This window comes from Diadema setosum, chromosome 11 (assembly GCF_964275005.1).
Source record: "Diadema setosum chromosome 11, eeDiaSeto1, whole genome shotgun sequence".
In the NCBI taxonomy this organism is placed as follows: domain Eukaryota; kingdom Metazoa; phylum Echinodermata; class Echinoidea; order Diadematoida; family Diadematidae; genus Diadema; species Diadema setosum.
This window is the reverse complement of record NC_092695.1, coordinates 11,984,905-12,007,592: the sequence shown is the minus strand read 5'-3', so window position 1 is coordinate 12,007,592 and position 22,688 is coordinate 11,984,905. Positions and strand designations below refer to the sequence as shown.

At 38.5% G+C, this 22,688-nt stretch overlaps 1 protein-coding gene across 1 annotated transcript; it reads right to left on the bottom strand.

Moving 5' to 3' along the window:
- Positions 1-15,753: 15,753 nt before the first annotated feature.
- LOC140235043 (beta-1 adrenergic receptor-like) lies at positions 15,754-17,110 on the bottom strand. Its single transcript, XM_072315081.1, has one exon. The coding sequence runs from the start codon at positions 16,999-17,001 to the stop codon at positions 15,754-15,756; it is 1,248 nt and encodes a 415-aa protein (XP_072171182.1). The 5' UTR covers positions 17,002-17,110.
- Positions 17,111-22,688: the final 5,578 nt, after the last annotated feature.

The window sequence follows — 22,688 nt, the reverse complement described above, 5'->3', positions numbered from 1 at the left end:
ACCCTCCAGTTTGGGAGGAAGTGAATTTGAATATGAATTTAGCCGGGTTGACGGCATCCCACATGCAGGTGTTTGACAGCTATTGTTCCACAGCATAATTAAGTTTGCAGCAGCCAGCGTATGTATAGGCAGGCTCACAAGAAGTGAAGCTGCCACACCCTGTCTTGTCACCAGACAGACCAGACGCTGCGGAGCCCTGTCTAGCAATGATGCCACAACTGGGGTGTCTAAGGCCCAACTGTAAGTTTCACTTTGTTTTACTTATAATTCTGCAGTGTGGATAACGGTTTGAGTTGCCCAAATATTGATTGATATTGTATAGTTACATTCCTGGAGGCAAGTCGTATCCCGTGTTTATTGATACCAGGACAGTTTAGAAGCCCCTCTTTACTGTTTGTAGTTGTGATATGAATATAGTTTAATTTAATTCAAGAAAGTTGATATAGGGTTTTTTGCTCTGTATTCGAGTTGATATGAGGAGGACCGAAGATAATTTTAAGGTAAAGGAGTAATTTTGATAACGGAAGTTTGAAGTACAGTGCGGAATTATGTCCCCGCGTAGTGAATTGTAATGATGATGATGTAGATTTGATTGTCTGCTGTATATTTTGAGATTAGGGTACATTTGAGAGGCCCTTGTGATATTTCTGTATTTGTTATATAAATGGCTAAAATAGGCTGTTTGAATGTATAATATATAATGCTCTTATTATGTTTTGAGTTGGTGATAGTAACAAGATGAACTTAAGGTGTTATAGAAGTTGATATTGTAAGACAGTTGTCCCGTGAGATGTTGTTTGTAATGTTTTCCAGACGGCTGTTAAGGGCATAGTGGAGCTTCGTCCACATAAGCTCACACAATCACCGGGTCGAGACTCCACAGGTGTCTCCTGTTCAGCCGCTGCCTGATCCGGTTGCCCGGATTTCCCTCGCCGAGTTCGAGACACACCCCCTCCACAATAACGCCGGTTACACGGGGCTGGATCCGTCGCCTTCGCTGAACCGCGGTCGGCCGGTCGAAGGACGTCGTTGTTGCCCCGACATACTCTCCTAGCGCTCCGCGTTCGCCGTCTCCAAGGACACAAAGATGTCGTATGGAGAACGCCGACTCGCGAAGCAAAGTCAGTATAATAACATTCCCCATAGATTGATAAACCGGAACCACAAGTTTGCACTGAACTGAACTCTGAACGCTGACCGACATTATGGTCAGGGATATGATCTGTTGTGGCAAGCCACAATGTCATGCCCACGCCGTCTCATAATTATGTCAATATTGTGGGAAGTGTTATAGTACTTGGTTACTCAGTTAGTTTATAAGTCGAAAGACTAATATTGAGAGTCATTAATTTTGGAGTTAGGAGGTTGTTAGTATTCGACGCAGGGGATAACAGTTATTTAATCAGCGTGATCTGTTTAAGTTCTGAGTTCAGAAGATTACTATATTGTATGACCGGGGCCCCGTTTTATCAAAAGATAAAATCGATTTTAAATTTCCTTGCCACACAGGCTGCCATAGACTTGCAGTTGAAATCAACTTTAAAATCAATTTTAACTCTTCATAAAACAGGGCCCGGATATATGATTTGAAGGCGTGATTCCGCCTTAATAAATGCACACATAATTTCAACGGTACTTTATCTCTTCATATTTCATTTCGGGTGATCAAACTGCCTCGTCTAGATCGATAAGCTAGTTCACGTGTAACACACTGTGACAGATAGTATTTGAAAATTGATGATAAAAATGTATATCCCGAGCAGAATGTGCCAGAAGGTGTTGTGTATTGAGTAGAGAACGTGCTACAGAAGTGTCGTGTTTTAGTATGATACTCATAATACGATACTTTTTGACACGTTCCCCTGGGGGTACAGACAAAATGTTATCAACAAATTTGCCAACACTGTGATTATTTGCTTGGTATTTTTATTATGATGATCATATAAAGATATAATAGAGACATAATCTCTCTGAACAGACCAAATCAATTATCCCGCCGCGCCGGTCCCAACGTGGCCGGATAAGGTCGGACAGATATAGAAATTTTAGAGTCTATCTATAGAGAGATCACACATTCCAAATAGTAAGAGAATGACCTAATTCTAATGTTATCAATCTATATATCTGAAGGTCATGTTGGATGAGGATGAGGGATAGTAAATGCATTCAAGACCGTAGATCATGGTGGCTATAATAGCTATACCATGCATGAATAAAAAATGCTAAAATATTTAATTTGCAATACGCTAAATAATAAATGTCTCATATAATTATTTTGATGATCTGGATCATTTCTTAAACAAACTGCAGTTATTTCCTTTGTGTATGAGGACAAACTGCAGTTAATATCTCCTTTGTGTATGATGTTATGGCTATTATTATAAACGTTTACCGTGAACATGAATACATTACAAGATGCTTTGTGGAACTATGATGGTGAATAATAACTCTTTGTATGGTCCGCTACCTTGTAAGATAACAACCAGGACTTGCCAGTGTAGAAAACTTGCTGCCAATCCTTCTCTTCTGTAGTATCTAAGCGTTTCAGGCAGTCGTGAGTTTTGTTTTCGTTTTGTTCTGTTTTTGTTTTTTGTTTTGAAAAGAGTGAATTTATGCGTTGCATGGCAACAAAACAATAGTTACACGTTGTATTCTTTGCAGAGTGATGACGTCAATATCTACGCGGCATGAAAGACAGGTGTATGTGGTATTAAGTGTAATCTGATTCCCTTGTTGATTTGATCTAGCATATGATATGATCGTTCTTAGATGGTGAATACAGAGTCAACTAAAGCCAAATGCTCGGATAAATCTGTTTCCAAGCTACCGTTACTAGGCAACACATCTTAATTCAGTTATTTGGTACCAGCTTGTAAACAATGATTGTACAGTATAAGGTTAGGAATTCTTGTGTCAAGTTTGTATGATTTTCTGAATAACTGATCAACTCTTGTATGCCTGGCCTATTGCTGACACTTTATCTTATCTACTGGGCAATTCCGCGGTTAGTAACGTTACATTTGAACAAATTTAGATATTTGTTTTTACCACTAAATTACCATTTATTCATTTCAAGTCAAAATTATGTCAAAAACATGTTCATCCTTCCCAGGTTTACGATACAGAAAAGAATGAACACAATCCAAGAAATATTAGAATTGCTATAGCAACTTAAAGGGCTGGTTAGTAACGTTACGAAAAAAGGACATGACAAAAAAATCAATGTCTTGTAACAAAAAGTGTGCAAAAATTCAAGTTACTTCAAACAAAGTGTTGCATTAATTTCAATTATTGCATCATGACAAATGTTCATGCAAATTTTTTTAGCAGTTCGACCGATAATTTTTTAGCTAGACCCCCAAAAGCATGGTTAGTAACGTTACGGTTAGTAACGTTACATTTGTCCGGAGTAATTCCGCAGGTCATTTCACCCTTTTGTAATTGACAAAATGTCACATGACTTCTGGAGTATTTAAATGTATTCATCTTTTACCCTTTAGCAAAACTTTGAAGAAAAAATTTCAAAGGAACCCACTGTAATTTGCATTTAAGTGAATTTTAGCGTCCCCAGTCCCACATGTACATTTTAAATGATGGTTTTAGATCTCGCAAAATCAATAAATACGAAAAATAAAATCTACTGAATTTGAAAGACCCTAATGATTGGTGAACATCCATGGCATTAGTTGATACCTAGATCAAAGGGTAAGATAAAGAGGCACATTTCTTTTATCCATGTCATGTCCACCTAACTGCGGAATTGCCCTACTGCAATTTATGTATTGTATATATGGTCAGTTGCTATGGTACATTTGTTATGGAGCCGCAACATATCATTTTTTTCTTACAAATCATTCTTTTAAAGAGAAATTATAATGAATTATTCACACAAAGTACGTTTTTTACAAATAGACAAGAAAGATATGGCAGAAATTCTTAATTCCAGTTGTACATGACTAAAAAAAAAAAATCATCATGATTTTGCTTCTTGTTGTCTTAAATCGTTAGAAAGAAGACGTGTCTCGACATAGTTTGATGTTTTGCCATAGTTTGTTTTTTTTTCCGGAAGCAGATGAGAGGCTCTAATCGCTCATTGCAAGTGTAAACGTATTTCCCCAACAACCGTTACCACGAAACATTCTGTAGCAATCCGCCCTTTGTAATGATTGGTAAACAAGTATATAAGGCACGAAATGTGCCAAGTTTCATGCTTTTATCACTGAACAATAATTTGCACCATTCGCCTACAGTTTCAATATACGCAAGCACGGATATCCACCCACAAACACCTTGATTCAAGGTTAAACTCCCAATTTCTTTTTGTGCTTGTTAATCACTTCATCGTGATCAAAAGAACAACTCAGCATCAACAAAAAAATTTCAAAAACAACAAAAAAGTCTACCGTGCATTCTGGCACCAATCCCATTCACGCCTGCACTTTCAACTCACTGTGTGCACAGTGTGTGAACATCATACAGGATTTTTCAGCGTTGTCTGCAAAGAATGTTTTCATGTAGGCTGTTATAATACTGTTATGGGTGGGTTACAGACAGCAGGCCGCAATGTTGGTCCCGCTCTTATGACTGCCTTTTCAGATGTGACTCATTTTGGTAAAATGCTGCTTTAGCTCAGCAAATGCTGATCAATTTCATACGCTCCAGCGATGCTGGAACATCGAGTGGGGCAACATAATAGCGCACTTGTTTGTGCACTTTACCGACTACATAACTTATGACTAAATGCTATTTTAATCATGTAATTATGTTCATACACTATCTATTGGATTATACTCCCATCTAATAGACGTTGGAATCAACCACACGGCTGGTGCGAGATCTGCCTGCAAGATATATAAAAGGTACCGATGATATGTGCGAACGAAATATCATCCGTGGGGCGAAATACTTTAGAAAAAGGCGAGCTTCTACATAAATTATGTACGAGGTAGTTGGGCCACAAGGAGGGGGTGGGGGTCAGAAACTCCGATGAATTAGAATAGACTGAAACTGCAGGATTATATCTGCGATTAGGTACAGGTGAAATAAGGTAGATCCTCTACTCAACCTAGTATTCAAAGAGAGCACTCAGGAGTTAAAATGGGTCGGACTTCAAAGTATGATAATTTTATTTACTTTGAAAAACCATTAAGCGAAGAAGCTATAGTCGGTAGAGTCGACACGGAAGGTTATAGTAGATACATGGCAGATTGTTCCTTCTTTTATAAGTACTGGAATGCGCTCAGAAAGAAATACACCCACCTATCTATACACACCGTGATGGGAGCTGGACTTCGTGTGAACAAAGGGGTGTGTGCGTCTTGTTTCATGGTGTGTTTTTGTGTGTGTGTGTGTGTGGTTTTTTTTTTTTTTAATGTAGGACACACTATACACATTCTCTGTCCATTCAACACACATGTATGCTGATTCTCGGTGAAGGATATGACAATGCATGAACATTACTATTATACTTTCCTCATTCTCTCCTATTCACTCTCTCTGTGTTATGTATTCACATTATGTATTGTGTACTAAACGATATCAGTACGTCTCAATAGACATCGCATTGCAGTACCGTCCTTCTGATTTGTTGCCGATTTGCAGCTTTGGTGGACAGACTTAACAAAATAGAAGAAACTGTGGCAGAGATGCCAAGTTCAAAAATTTTTTATGAGTGAGATTTTCATGACTCGGCGTTTCGGCGCTCGCGCGCATGCGCGCGCGAACAAGGAGGGTGACACCCCTCCCATGGTATGGAGCTTTTTTGAATTATTAGCTCTTAATGATGCGATCTGGTGCATACTTAAGTGACTATTTTTTTACTAATTTTGAAAGACAAAATTAGGGAAATATACCTTCAATTGCAACTATCACTTGAATCCTTTGAGCTATACTCCTTATTTTTGCCACAAATTGCAGACTTCACCCGATGCGTGAGAAAAATGAGTGCCCTGCGTGAGATCGTGAGACAGGCCCTAAATGCTTGAGTCTCACGCAGAATGCGTGAGACTTGGTAGCTCTGCTGTGGTAAACTGTAGTGGATGAGACGCTTGACAAGCAATCGAAGGTCCCGAGTTCGAAGTCCGACGAGTGATAACGTCCTCGAACTGATTGGTTTTTCCTATATCCCGCTCGACCCAGGTGAAAACATTAATTGTAGGCCTACATGATATTACCATGGTAATGACAGGGCCCTCATGTAGAACATGTAGTATGGAATCAGTGAAGAAGCTACTCGGGATCAATAAGACGATAATCATCATCAATAAAATAAATAACGATGATGATATCTTGTAACCTTCGAGTGTGATGTGCATTATAGAAGCTTTCTGATTCTTTTCTCTGAGGTAGGCTAATATTGTCGCTGCCTTGTGAACGAGAAGGATCGTGCACTACAACTTGTACTAAGCACGTTGCTAAGATAAACTCCTGTCTATTCTGGTAGGCCTGTATACATCATTTTGGTCGGGTGTAGGCCTATTGTGTAAACGTAGAACATTCCGGTTGATTCTTTCCATGCATGTTCGATACAGCCATTTGTTTTTCCCACCTGGTCCCTGGTCATACTTATAAAAGCATTATTGTGAAACACCGGAAGTACCACGGATTTTTGTTGGGATGTCGCTAAATAGGCCTACCTAACTGCTGCTATCGAATGCAGTCCAGATTTTTTTTTTCATTTTCCTGCAAAACACGAATATGGATGTATCTATTGCTAAAAAAAAAAAAAAAAAAAAAAAAAAAAAAAAAAAAAAAAAAAAAAAAAACGACCGTGAAGAAACCTCGTAAAAAGGATGACATCAGCGACATGTACAGTAAAGATGGACTCTGTTTGGCTCGGGAAGTAATGCTGTCATTGGCTGTACATATGTCTCATGTTGGTACATGAAGTACACAGTTTGTGTCATTGGTATAAAAAAAAAAAAACCGAGGTCGCTCTGCTAGTTTACTAAAAGTGCGGGTGTCATGTGCTAAATGATAAATGACATGCGATCGAAACAAACGAATGGAACCCCTGAATATCTCTTCAAGAAAACCACTTGAGTGAAAAGGGTACACGGAAAGTAACCTGCAGGAAGCAAACTTTTCAGTATCGGTATTTGTTAGCAAGCCGGTGTAGCAGCTAGACCACTGTAGCGGTGTAGCAGACCACTGCTATTGTTCCCTGTTCTATACAACATATACTAGAGTATACAATTAAAGGTATTGTTTACCATTGGGAGCAGTGATTTAAACAAAATGTGTGGGTTATCACATTTGATGCATATGTGTAGGTCAGTTGTTCACAAAACATCTTAATGTCTGAAAATTTCGCAATAAAGCCTAAAAATATACGGAGATATCCCTATTTTTCTCAATAAAATCATAGTTATAGACAGTTTATCTGGAAACAAGTTTATTATACATATTTTGTATATTTTGCATATTTAACAACACTTAACATTGTTTTTACTGATTACCATTTTTACATTGGTTGTTTCTGTCCCTAACTCACATTTTATAACCATTTTGAGGCACTAAAGCTGGGCAATATTGTTTCATCTGCAAATGGTAAATGATGCCTTTGAATATAAGCGCTAATTTCTCATCCGTTGAATGCATCAACAATCTATAGTTGGTGCCGTGGCAACCCTTTTACAATAGGTGTGTATGTAGCCTCGTAAATATGTATTTTGTTTCGCTTATTAAGCAACTTCGAGCGAAACAAGCAAGCAAGCAAGCAAACAAGAAGAAGAAGAAAAAGAAGACGAAGAAGAAGAAAAAGAAGACGAAGAGGAAGAAGCCTTTTCATCTATGTCACTTATCGTCGATACTCATAAACCAAAGCAACAAAGTAAGAACAAGGACAGGTACATCTATTCATACTTCAGTTGTGTTAGTGGATCGGTCCTTTGCAAAGATATAGTATTAGCATGAGGCATGATAAGGTTTGAGCATGGAGCTACTGGTAGCTCCATGGTTTGAGTGTATGTGTGGGGTGGGAGGGGAGGAGGTGAGAATCCTTTACTATAATATAACAATTGACCTGTCTTACTATAATATAACAATCGACCTGTCTATTATTACCACTTCATCATTCGTTTAAGTTCTAATACAGCACTGGTTTTCAATCAGTGTAGAGATACAGGCGAAGTGAAAGCTTGCTCTAAACTCTATATCCCCTTAACCTAGTTTAATTGAACACTTATGAGCGTCAGCGCGGAAATGAGAAGTCGGGTATAGTGCAAGCACGCTTGGTGTGTCGATATTATTAAAGTGAAACTAGGCTTCAGTGATTAGCGAACAAAACTACGCAAAATGCGAATACCGGAGGGGGGGGGGGGTGAGTAAGGGGGTGCAGAGGATTATTGATTGTCTTTCTGGTGTCATTGATCGTGGGATGATATCATCCTCACCATAACGGCGAGGGAAGAATTCGGAGAGAGGGGTACTGATGGCATGGGGCAGTGGCCGGAATCCGCGAAGATTTGTGTGTTTTGAAGGATAAAGTCATCAACAGTTACCGAAAATAAAAATAAAAAAAAGGGACAACGGATTTCCCCGTTATCCCTCAGACCGTTTCATCGCCCTCCCTCCCATCCCTTCAATTTTGCCCATTTATGGCAATCCCAGTTTTCAAAAGCACCTCTGTCTAAGCATTTTGTATACTACCTGATGTTGATGTGGCTGCCGCTGCTTGAGCATTACCAGAAATTTGCCGTTAGAAGCCATCGCGAGATATTGTAGAACACTGAAATAGGAAGTCAATTGAATCACAAGGTCGTCATTATTGTGGAAAACAACAACGCCATTAGAAGCTCACATGTTCATCTGAATTGATTACAGTCTAAAATTACTTGTGTGTTTGTTCCTTCTTGCTTGTTTTGTGTTGTTGTGGTTTTTTCATGCGAATTTAAAACATCTAATGCGAGAACAAAATTCTTGAATATCAAACATATTGCAACTGAGAAGCGCTTATTTTTATTCAATTGGGAATGTACATGTAATATTGCATGCGAATTCATTATCCCATGCTGAGAAAGTCGTGCCTGCAGGTTAATTATTGTTCATCTGACCAATAACCAGTATACTTTATGGATAGTTATCATAAGTATAGTTATTGATACCAAGTAAAATTAGATGCTGTAAACAGATGAAGAAATTGTTTCAGTTGTTGGGAATCTGTTTATCTGTTTGTTTGTTTGTTGTTGTTTTTTTTTATGTGGAGACGCCCATACCACAAGGTCGGCGGATAAGCGACTGTGGCTTGGATGCATTTATGGAACAACATATAAGCCTACCACAACATTTTTGCGTAGGCATCCCAATTGTGCACAAAATTATGAAACAGCTATATTAATCAGTGTGTGGTGAATATAATGCATATAGATCATCCTAAAGATAGCTGCGTTTTGTAGAATCGTTCGTGAAGAAACAACATGGAACCCATACATTTATGTAGACTCCCCGACGAGTTCAGAAGTGAAGAAATGTTGTAGCTATATGCTGATGGTAACACTGCAGTTCGTGTTTGACCAAAAGCTAGCGTTTCCATCAAAGGTTCCCAGAAATCGATTTAAATTATATTCAAATATTCAAATAGCCTTGATTTTTTATATAGAAAATCTCTGGTTTGGGCAAAAAAAAAAAAAAAATAAAATAAACATACTTTCCGTATGTTTGTTTTGTTTTGTTTTGTTTTTGTTTTTGTTTTTGTTTTTGTTTTTGTTTTTTTTTTTTGCTTTTTAATGAAATTTTATGCTTCCTTAGCCGGCGGTCTCAACTAAAAAAAGTAAAAATAAAATAAAATTAACAAACACTGTGACTGAAACATTTACAAGAGAGTCCTACGTTATTATATCCTTGACCTCATAGTGAGATCACAATTCTGTTCACATCATGACAAGGTCGAATCCATCGGCCATGGATCCCTTAGCTACAAGTGGACCCTCCTTGCACACGAGTCGTTCTTGGACTTCATCATCGAGCCTACAATGACAAAATTGCTTTTATTTCTTTGTTTCCCCGATATTTCCACTGCATGTGTTTGGTCATACTTTAATAATCCGATTTCAAACTCAGATTCCGGCTTTAGAATATGGTCGAAATGCCATCTAATTTCTTACTTAGTGGCATGCATCTGATTTATATTGAAATTCAATAAATAATAATAATACATACAATTTCTATAGCGCCGTTCTCCACTTTGATTAAATGCTCAAGGCGCTTTACAATAGGTACATCAAAGCAAACAGATTGAAAATACAAGTACATCACAGTAATAGCAGAAGATGAAGCAGAAAAAAAAAAGACATGAAAGTCTGTCTTCAAAAGACACTGGTCTTCAAAATGCACTGCTAAACAGATAGGATTTTAAATTACTCCTGAAAGATGTTATAGAGCTTGAGTCTTTCAGCTCACGAGGAAGTGAATTCCACAGTGTTGGTCCAGCGTGAGCGAAAGCACGTTCCCCCCAAGATTTCCTAGAAAACGGAATATGTAAGAGACCTGAAGTTGAGGATCGAAGAGTTCGTGAAGGTTGGTATTGACGAAACAAACAAACATTGTAATCAGGAGCTGTTCCCTCAATAACATGATATATAGAGGTCTTTGAAAAACTACCAATATAAGTATTAGACGACGGGTTTCTTAATTCTTCATGTTTTATCTTAAGATTAAAAATTGTGCGTCGTTATAATGGTGTTATCATTAATGGCCAGGTGTGCCCGTGATTGTTTGGACAAGAAAGACTAGTGGCTTCATGACATAAATGATATATATTACGCAAATATATAATATGTAAAAATGTATATCATAGAAAAGATGTGAGAGATGGTTGCTTGAATTATCACACACAAGATGGCAATAATTAGAAGCGAGTGAATTCATTATTTTTAGTTTCAGAGACTGAAGTTCAGTGCGAATTGTTTGTACAGGTCAATGGGAAATTTGTGGGATGGGGATATTATCAAATCTGTCAATACAGTATTCGATTTTGGTTGCTGCTAATGTCGCAGCCTCGGGGAAGCACTATAATAAAGTTCCTTTACTTTCGAAGTTCCGTCCGATTTGGTGAAATCTCTAACAATTCTGTTCAGCTGATTTTATTCTGTATGTATTGGTGTCAACTCAAACAAAGTGTGGAATCCACTTTGAACCTCTGTGAGGCTGTGTGGAGGTTTTATTTAATAGTGAACTACAATAAAAAGATTAACGACCTGCTCGGTTCCACGCTGACGAGTATGAACCTGACCACGTAATACCAATGTTGGTGGAAGCGAAATAGTGCTATGAAAGGTCACTGTCAAGTGGACCATATACAAATGTAATTACGTCCTGAACACGGCAATAAAAGGATATCTCAACTAAAACGACACGCTGCCCAACATCCTGTTCTAGCATATATCATCCCCTAGTACACTGACACATACATGTACATGTACATGTACATACATGTTTACATCATCAAGACCGCTTTTGATACAAATCCAACTTATCACATTTCCGTAACCTATACTTGCATTTTTGACACTAGGCCAGATATTACGTTAGAGCATAAATCAGAATTAATTGATGGATCCAGGAAGAATGAAAAGACGTGGGAATTACCACATATGGTATAAGGAAATCGACCGAGGAGTTAGAGTATATCATTTTACATCACTTGTTAGGCCCTATATAATGCTATACATGCGTTAATGTTATTCGTATTATATACGAAACCGTGTTATGCCCTCCTTCGTATACCGTGGTAGGAAGGGGAAGCGTGTCGTGAATTTCAAGAGCATTAAAGGACTGAACTGAATCATTAAAAGGTTATTTTGAAAGAAAGTTATTTTGAAAAGAAAAAGTAACGATAATAGTATTAATAAAACAGTGGATATTCGATAAAATCGGATAAATGTTGCGGAAGTTATAATATTGAAAAGTTTTGTTCATTTTCACCAAACAATTCTTGAACAGTCACTATGAATACGCAGATGAATGAGTTGATGATGTCATCGACTCACAGCTTATAATTCAGTTTGTATACAAATTATGATGTTTTCAGTTCTGTTCAAACGCAAGTATGCCCTATCTCAAATCATAGTATTTTCTGATTGATTAGGAAAGTTATTCAACCAGGAATTACATTATATCTTAAAGCTGTACACGTTTAGAGCAGAAGAATTAATTTTCATTAAATTTTCGTATAGGATTAAAGAGAAAATTGTTAGCTGATGACATCATCAGCTCATTCATTTGCATATTTAATTAACTTTTCGATAACTGTTTTGCAAAAATACCTGTAATTGTAAAATTGCTTTGCTCCTCTTTTCCGTTTTGTAAATTTAAGTTATTTCTGGTTCTTGCACACGATAGTAATTTCGCTGGCTTGATTACAAAAAAAAAAAAAAAAAAAGAGAATGCGGAACTTTCCTGACCGAGCTGCTGTGACGATCAAAGTTAATGCTCGACAACAACAATAACAAAAATCGAGCATTTTTAAAAATCATATTACATGTACAATCAAGTCAATTATGAAAATATATATCACCATCTCATTAATCCGTGTCTGTAATAATGGCTTATTTCAACACTACTGCAGTTACTGTCCATGAAAAAAAAATGAGGCAGATCCAGGCACTCATGGTGACAAGTTCACCTGTTTTGCAACATTTTACAATCATCTTATATACTAAACCATGATTTTGCAGTGACACCCATATAACATTACGCTTCAATATAGGGCAACACTTGTACAATGTACAATGTGTATGTGCATTGAATCAGGTTTATACACCTGGGATGACTATCAAACACTGATTTTAATGTATGCATTTTCAAGTTGAAGGGTAAATACAAAACCGGATACATTGCCTTTCTGCCTACGCAGATTCTTTTTGTCTTTTTTTTATGATGTAGAGTTAGTCATCATTCATCGATCGGATGGCAGAGAGAGAGATAATGATCTGTCGATCAGACTTGCTCCCCCATCAACCATCTACGTTGTTTGCAATAGAATCTTTCTCTTTTTACTTTTTTTTCTTTATTGCTTTGACACACATGTAGTATACAGTATACAAATAAACGACGGTAAGTGACTAAGGGTATCTTATACAGCGAGTTCTGATTGGAGTAATGACAGAACTTTCTCAGAATATTATCGATTGATCAGTGCGTTTTTCATGTTCGTCGCATAAAATCTAAATCACACAGCGACGGCAGACCTCAAGTCGAGATACTTTCTCTATTGCAGTCTCTGCAATGAGTGAAATTTCATTAAGATGCTATAATGAAAAGTAGCCGCTGTGTATTCGGACGTGCTGTACAAACTTGCACATATCACTGTAATCTTCCCGCAGAATGTGACACGCTTATATCAACTTCTTTATTATTTTTCACAAATTTTCATAACGTATGGCCAATACATACAAATTTTATGATTATATCATAAGTATGTATTATGTTAATAGGTCCCGGATTCGAATCCCGATGGAATACCAATTTCTTTGCTCATTTTCGTTCAGTTTACAATAACGGGTAAAAGAAAAAAATTGAGAACGTCGTCAGTCTTACATCGCATTCCTTACACACACACACACACACACACACACACACACATATATACATGTATATATATATATATATATATAGTCATGTATGTATAATCATGTACAAGTGCAATATTTTGTATTGTAACCAAAAAAAAAAAAAAAATATCCAACCTAACTTGACCCCAAGCTAGATCGCATTATCAGATGATCGAGTGTGGCTTTCACTATAGCATTTAAAGGACAAGTTCACCTTCATAAACATAAGGATTGAGAGAATGCAGCAATATTAGTAGAACACATGAGTGAAAGTTTGAGGAAAATTGGACAATCGATGCAAAAGTTATGAATTTTTAAACTTTTGTGTTTGAACCGCTGGATGAGGAGACTACTAAGGCTCGTGATGTCACATGAGTACAACAGTATAAAGAAATTGTAAAGAAAATTCAACATATTTTCATTTTTTTTTCGCATAATAAAAGAGCACTTGACTTGCCTCTTTCTAAAGGCAATGGGAATAATATTATCCATAACATACATGTATGTCGGTAACGAGTCAAGGGAATGTGTACATTTTTCAAAAGATGAAATTTTGTGAAATTCTCTTTATATTTTCCTATATTGTTGTACGCAAGTGACATCATACACTGCAGTAGTCTTCTCATCCAGCGGTGACTGCACAAAAACTTCAAAAATTCATAACTTTTGAACGGATTGTCCGATTTTCCACAAACTTTCAATGATGTGTTCTATTAATATTGCTATATTCTCTCAATCCTTATGTTAATGAAGGTGAACTTGTCCTTTAAGCGAAACTCCCTAACATGACTACCTGTATAAACCCAGACAGGGACGTGAAGAAGACCAGAAATAATGGTTACTATTTATACGTTCGCCAGTGCCTGGATATGCGTTCCCTATAAGGTGGGCCTCTCTCAAACGAAGATAAAATGGGGCTACTCCACGTATTATGGGTGAAGAAACTGTATTAAAGAATAGCCCTATGTGTGTCATCACGACGCACGTTGTGCCCATACAGATAAATAATCCCATGACAATGGACCCTCGTAATTTGGTCTGGAGATATAGCCCGGATGATTGTCCTAAACTTATTGTCGAGAGGAAAGAGGCGTTCTATCGAAGTCACAACTGAGCAAGCTCGCAACCTGCTTGAATTGACTGATTAAAACTTTAGTGTGAGGAGTACTGCGGAAAATCTCCCCGATAGCGTAACCTGAGCAGTATGAGAAACAGATGATTGTACTTTGTCTCACAAGAGTATCGAGTCAATGATAACATTCTAGAATAACATGACAGCACACTGAGAGCTTTGAGGACGTCTGTAGTTTTATTGTATTCATTAGGTGATTAAACTTTTTGGCTAGTATGTGTACATTAGCTTGCAGGGCTCACATTTTGAAGCTATGTAATTGAGGTTCAACACTCGAATATAAGTATAGTGCTATACATCGTGAGGACATTGAAAAGGTGATAGCACGGTGCAGTCAGTGTCGTTTTGTACTCATCTTCGACTGGATAGAATCACCCAACTTTCTTGATTTTTGTGTCATTAACTGAAATATTACAAACATCTTAGGGAATTGCACTAAGTAAAACTCCCATTATAAATGGAAGACTATCAATACAGCTATAGCTTAAATGATATGTTGCCAAGACAACGAGTACGTTGGTGATCAGTTGGCCGATGAGTAATATGTCCCAAAGACACTGAGTACGCCAAACGGGAACAGTTTTTTCCAAGCATCCCTAATTTAGTGAATGACTTCTCGTTCCTATTTACGCCCTTATATCACCGAACCCACTCTGTCACATCGAGCTTTGCAGGTTAATGAATCGGACAAGCATCGCCTGTTTTAAAGATATTTGCTCAAATTCGTATTTGCATTCTAAAGAAACATGGCGCCACAGCTCTGCTAAATGTTCATCGCAAATGAAAATCTAGCAACGCAGCAATCATAATATGGGAAGCTGACAATATTCGAGCTGTTTTTTGATCGAAGTTGTTGAAGGGGAAAGACATCAAAATACGAGTTACAATAATAACAATAACAGTCTATATATTATATTCCATAGTGCCTATCAGTAAGTATTAACAGATAATTTGTGTTAAATAATACTACAGTGCGCAGTGACAGTACACTGACAGTCAAGTAAAAGCACCAAGGTCCCGCCTGTCATAAATTAGTACTCTGTATCATGTAAATGCAGGTGCTACCTGCATTTACAACTGTTCTGGCACCTTTTCACAATATTCTGAGATGTCGGACACTGTCTGGCCGCTGTTCGCACTTTCTCTGGAGAGGCGACGCGGCCGGTGTAATCTGGCATCCAGTTGCCGGGCATTGCAGGTACGCGCCGGAGAGGGTGACACAGTAGCACCCATGGACAGCTCGGATTCCACCTGTGCCCTGACACAAACTTTGCAGAAAGCGGGAAGGACGAAACGGAGCGTTCTCTTGAAGGCGTCACGGAAGTGTTTGTTGGTGATGCCGTAGATGAAAGGGTTGCAGGCCGAGTTCAACATGGCAAACCACGTGGATACAACGTAGACGTCATCGGGAAGAAGGTTATCCACTTTAAATCCTATGAATAGCATAGTAACACTGTGCGGTAACCAACACAACAGGAATGTTCCTATAACAATGAGCAACGTCGTCGCAGCTTTTGTGTCTTTTCGCAGTTGTTTGGCGCGGCTTGTAAGTGCCGCCATTTTCGAACGTTGCGCAATATTTACACCCGAGCCATTGCCTTGTCCGTTTAGCGCATCTGTGCTTGCAGTCAAGCGATTTTCTTTCAGCTGGGCGTTGATTTGCTTACGATGTGCAGAAGCTATTCGAAATATGTTCGCATAGCAGTAAGTCATAACAATTATCGGCAGGACAATATTAACCACTACTACAGCTAGCGTGTAGGAGACGGGAGTCGACCAATCTGCAGTGCACATATATTCAGTTGAAATGAAAATATATCGGGACCACCCGATAACTGGACATATGCTGAAAAGCGTCGATTGAACCCAAATCCATGTCAGAATGGCAGCTATCCTTCGTTTTGACATTCGATCCGAGTAGCGGAACGGGGACACGATACAGAAAAAGCGATCCACGGATATTGCGCCAAGTGTGTTGATACTCACAGTACATACTATCGTCGTGAATGCTCCGATGACGTTGCAAGCAACGTTTCCGAATATCCATCTTCCATGAGCACAACTGGCCAAGATTGTGGGCATACAGATCATCGCGTTAAGGAGGTCTGCAATGGCAAGATTGGCGATGAAAGCCGCCGTTTTGCTGTGCAGGCTCTTCTCTCTCCAGATTGCAACAAGCACCAGTGAGTTTCCACAGACACTAGTTAAAATGATTGCTGCCATAGAGACAGTACCACAAATAATCTCAACCAGCGATCTGTCTTCAACGAGATTGTCTGTAGTGAAATTCTCTGCCGAATAAACCTGCGAATAGCTCATAGTTATGGTGCGAGACGTACACAGCAGCTGCGCGTAAATTGATTCCGGAAGTGAGCCAAAGTTTTTACTCACTATGGAGTTATACCGTTGGGGAACACGTCTGCGCTTGGTTTCTCTTTAGTGTCATAGATTTCCAGCAACCCACACGATGTTGATTGAGTCATTTGGGTGAGTGGCTCGCCACAATGATGCACCGACCAAGTTCAGAGATCGTTTGGAATGGCACCAACAAATCGTGACGCCTGGCTAACGAACGCGCAGTGAGATCGCACACGCACGCAACTTGGTTGATTACTGAAATGGAAAGAGGCCGGCTACCTCATCAAGATTGCGTCGTCCATCCCACCTAATAATTGTAGACGCTACATCTAGCGGGTCACCCTGTCACAAAATAATTTGTCGATTTAACAAGCAGCTATGTGGTCAATGTGTTCGTGGCGCAATCCTTTTCGGATTAATCTTCCCCCAAGCTTATTTGGTTCTATATTTCTGGAGCAATTATAGCACGTCTCATGGGGCGTACTGGCTGGTTCATGTTTCTTCCGACTTCATTACAAAAGCAATAAGCGTTACTCAGCAAGCATGATGAATAAATCTTCTCAAGTAGGCCACTCTCAGAAGCAGGACTGCTATTGCTTGCAAACACTATCCGGGATAGTTCGGACGGGTCAGATCAGGCGAGAAGATCATGAGATGAGCTCCGATTAATTAAGTCCGCGGTGTAACTTCCTCCCAGCAGCACATGGACCCTTTCGAGGGGCAAAGTCATTAAGTCTCAATTAGATCCTGTTGGATATTTCATCGAAAGACAAAAACGAAATATATGTACACATTTATCCTACAAGTGTATGAGCCCATCATACCGAATACACATTAACGCTCCCATGTCTCGCACATCTTCGTGTGCTGTCCGATGAAAAGTGACTTATTGAAGGACAGAGGAATCCACAAGTCGTATCATAATACCAGTCGTGTTCTCAGAAAGGCTCTGAAGTAAAGGATGACGTTTTAAGGCATTCCTTTGATTCATTCAGGCGCGAAAATATATTGAGGTGGGTTGCTGACTTACCCTCTCGTCACACGTGATGTTGCCATGCGCTGTCGTCTGGGACTGAAAAGAATATAACCCGTCCTCGCTCTCTGCGTGCGCTCGACTTGGTTATCGATTACCAGAGTGGCGACGCAGAAAGTGCTCAGTACCGCGGTTAGCTGGTCGTAGAGCTGCATATCACGGTATTTCTACCATTCCATTTCGCGAGCGATTAATGCAAGCTCTGTCAATCTCCCATAAGTGATTTGGTGACAAATTGGTGGGTATCACGGGAAAAAAAAATCACCTTCCCAAGTTGCAAGCGCTTGAACCGTGCTAATGGCATTCACACATCATTATGACCCCCATTATTACCCATCGGTAGCCAAAACATCATGGTGCTTGGTGCTACTTTTAGCGCCATAATGGTGGTAGGGCAAAACATGTAAGTCTCTCTCGATCGCGGCTAAAGGATTTGACAGGAACGCAAGAGTAGATGTATTAGCTCCTTTCTGGCACTAAACTTCCTTTGCTTTGAGCATTCAATATTGTCCCTAAACAAATGATTGGCCGGTATATGCAAGAAATTAAAATTCCTGCTCTACATCTCTCTCTCCCCTTTTTTGTTTGTTTGTTTCTTTATTTCTTTCTGCCTTTGATCTCTCTCCCTCTTTATTTTGAAATCAGTACATAGCGTTTTGAGATGTAACGGAAAGAAGTCGCCTTTGGGTTATTGATATCCCACTCTACTCCAGAAAAACATTTTGGCTCTGTAGCGGCAATATTGCTAATGCGATTTCAGGAAGTTTGGATAGCACAGTTGATATAAATTTCAATTCAATACTCTGTTCTTCAAAAACGTATCATAGTGAAGGCAAGGTCCGGTTCAAATGCGCATGTATAAGTGAGTAATTACATCAACCGCTTTTCCTTTACTGAAACAAAATACACACACATGCACAAACACACACACACACACACACACACACACACACACATATATATATATATATATAAATTAGTAACACAATTCTTTCTGTTCTCGGTAAGTATTGCAAAGACATAAGAATCATACAGACAAACAAACATTCGACATACATGTAATCGATTACAACCGAAAATAGTTTTCAGCTCTTTCAAACGACGTATAATAGTATGCATTTATCCCATTTACGAACACGTCTATTTATACATAAATCGAGCCAGCGGGATACCGTGCTAATTGGTCAGCAAGATTTATAAATGATAAACCGCCAAGATATCAAAAATGTCTGCAAACAGTCAAAGCTGGTGAGACGTGCATAAATCAAACACACACCAAAATGATCCATTACGAACTGTTTTGTAGGTTCTGTTAATTGCATAGACAGAGTGTAAATGGAATTATCACCGCGCGTTATTGAGCCACGAAATAATCTGAATATATGGCTTTGGCGTTAGGACGCCCTTAGCGTTATTAACGACTTGACTTCAGTCAGTTATGGTTCATGAATCTAAATGTATTGATTGGCAGTGATTTGATGGAAAGGTACCCATATGCATCTGACGCTATAGAACTGATGATGGGGGGGGGGGGGTGGGAGAGGGTAATGTCACTTCTGACGTGTAGGACGGCAAGCCGATTAACAACTCGTTCAACTATAAAACTTCTGCTACCAAGCTTCACTGCAGAAGTTTTTATTTTTCACAATGCACTCTGTAACAAAAGATCTGGTGACGCACTAACGAAACTGCGTCAGTCAAAAAGTGATTGTACTTGTGTATAGGATACCCGGGTATATTTTCCATTAGTTGTGCTCTGTGATGTAATAGGACTGTAATTAATCGTCCACGCCACATAATCATCCTTCCAGATGAAGACTACCTCACCATTCTGATTGGTTACGTGATTTTCCTCAGTGCAATATCCTGCGACAGCAGCCAGTTGTCTTGCCCGTACCTTGCAGACAACGATGATGTTCCCCATTGATACGTCTTATTTTTATCGCAAACCATGTCCAATAGATATCATTTTAGATGCAAATTTTATTTTATGCTGTTTACTCACATCCCATCATGTTCTTGTGCCAATGTAGGTGCAGGATAAAATCTTATATTATCAGGTTTGTTTCAATGACTATTCCAGAAGTTTTTCATATTTTTTTTTCAGTCATATCCCTTTTGATAATATAGTTTTTGCGGTAATCGATCTTCTTTCAAATATTTTAGTGTTTTCTTTTTGCTTCACGTCCATGTTATTAAAGAATCTATACCTAAAAAGTACAATTCGATATGCTGTTTGTCGAGTTCAAGATAGCTATAGTGAATTGAAGCTAGGGCGGAATCAAACCAACGGAATTATGGCAAAGTTTTATTGGATATGAAATGTTGAATGATTCACATGCATTTGCTGAACTCGAAATACTAGTCGCAGTCATATTAGAATAAAACTAGATAAGATGATTATTTTACGAATCTCTTCTTGGTTTCACATAATTATTACAAACGTCATGATTTTTGTGACTGTATATTTCGAAGGTTCGTGAGTATATAAGCACCTTTTTTATTTTCATTTTCGGATTAACGAACCTTCGGAATACCGAATCTTTTATTTTTTAATTATTTGATAAACATTTGGAATATCGAATTTTATTTCATTTTCGGAGCAACGAACCTTTGGAGTAACTCCACAAACGTCTAGGTATACAGAATTTGTGTGTTTCGGAATAAGGAACTTTCTTTCATATTCTGATTAACAAAGCCTTCGGAATAACGAACATCACTAGATTTTTGCATTAACGTGCCATGTCAACATGTTGCAAATAAAATCACACATACACTATAACATTATTTTGATAAAGGGGATTAAACTTTCGTATCAAGTCTAGATGTCATCTATTGTATCCGAAGAAAACAATAGTTTTTGATTCGCAATCTCATTTGCATAATGTATGTGATTGCGAGACCACTTTTTTTCTTAAAAAAACTTGGGAAACTTCTACCACTCTGTTTTGTCTTACCCTGACACTGCCTGATATGAATTAAAGTGGGCAGGTTATCATTATTCTACCCCACGAAGTACAAATTATGTTATGAAAACAACCAAACAAACATACACATCACACTTGTGACATGTTTAGATAGAATTCAAAACCACTTATATACCTTTGCTTATTTACATGTAGGCCTTATATATATGCGTGTGTCTCACATTGAAATGTTTTCTTGTCAGTATTTTGTCGCTATTTTACCATTCTGCACAACCTTGTGGCATCAAAGGAACCGACTTCTATTTGACAGGGAAATAAGTTCTTTAGAGAGGTTCCCTCTGTGATAAAATACTCATCCCTTTCGCAAAGGGTTGATTGCAGACTCCGAGCTATACCGTGCCATTGTTGTTCAGTCTTAATTCCGTGGAATGCTTTACAGTATAACTCTCTTTGACCATTCTGTATACCCACTGCCTGTGACGATTCCAATACACGTTTGTTTGTTTCCTCTCTCAGTCTCTCTCTCCTCCCTCCTCCCCCTATGTTTCTCTGATGAGCTGAGACGAATTTAGTTGCATCGCTTTCGAGCGCAATTGAATGGTTCAATTCTTCGAGGTTGTAATCTACGCATTTTCAGCATCAGTATAACATCAACCTTAGAATTATGCAGCACTTTAATACTGTAATCTGCGTCCTTTGTAACGCAAAGGTCGTTGCTGTGGTGATGTTACCATCACTGAATATTTAAATGCCGATACTATTAGGCCTACTACTACCACCACCACCACCACTACTATACTTCTACAACTGCTGCTGCTGCTGCTGCTGCTAATACTACTACTACTACTACTACTACTGCTGCTGCTGCTGCTACTTCCACTACTGCTACTACTACTACTACTACTACTATTCTATCACTGACCACCACTAATTCGACAGCACGTATTAGCTTCAGCCTATATGCCATTTCGGGTTCCATAAACGAAGTTGCACCTCCAAACCTGTCTATCTTGCATGGCTGTCCTCAGTCCATGCTATCAAGGCCTGTGTCTTTCTCCAGTACATGGATGAAAGTGGCTCAACTTCTTCCTCTTACAATGGCGATAGAACATTAATTCAACATGTCATATCCGCAAGAAATGTTTAAAACTGAAGGACCATTAACGCACATGGTATCCGCATTTCTATCTTGTTTTATTTTTTCTGTGAATGGCGAGACATGTGATGTTGTTATGTTTTTGGTGTGGTTTTTTTTTTTTTCAGTTTCAGTTTCGGTCTGTTTTTGCCGGAGTGGCGTGAACGTGACTAGCTATTACTGAAGTCTATCTCCGACATGCATTTGAGCCAAAACAACACGAGAAACAGAAAAATGGTGATTACAACTTCATTAATTAATTATTCGCTGTTCTATGTATTTTTTGAGGGTCCCAAATCATGCAAGCAATATGCTTTTTAGTGGGACCATCCATTTCCATTCCCATCCTTAATATGCTTGTAGTATATGCATATGTATATAAATTATATTAAAAAAAAATACAATTGTGTTTTCTTCATTGTTTACTCATTTTCACATGTATTTTGTCAATTTACGTTTTTGCAATTATTGCAAATATTTTCTGCTTATACATTGTATATGATTTCTCTGTTTATTTCATTTCATGAAAATAAATTTGAAATTTTGAGCCCAA

Bases quoted from the DNA above. Each gene is read 5' to 3' on its own strand.
- LOC140235043 (XM_072315081.1), bottom strand. From the start codon at position 17,001: ATGAGCTATTCGCAGGTTTATTCGGCAGAGAATTTCACTACAGACAAT.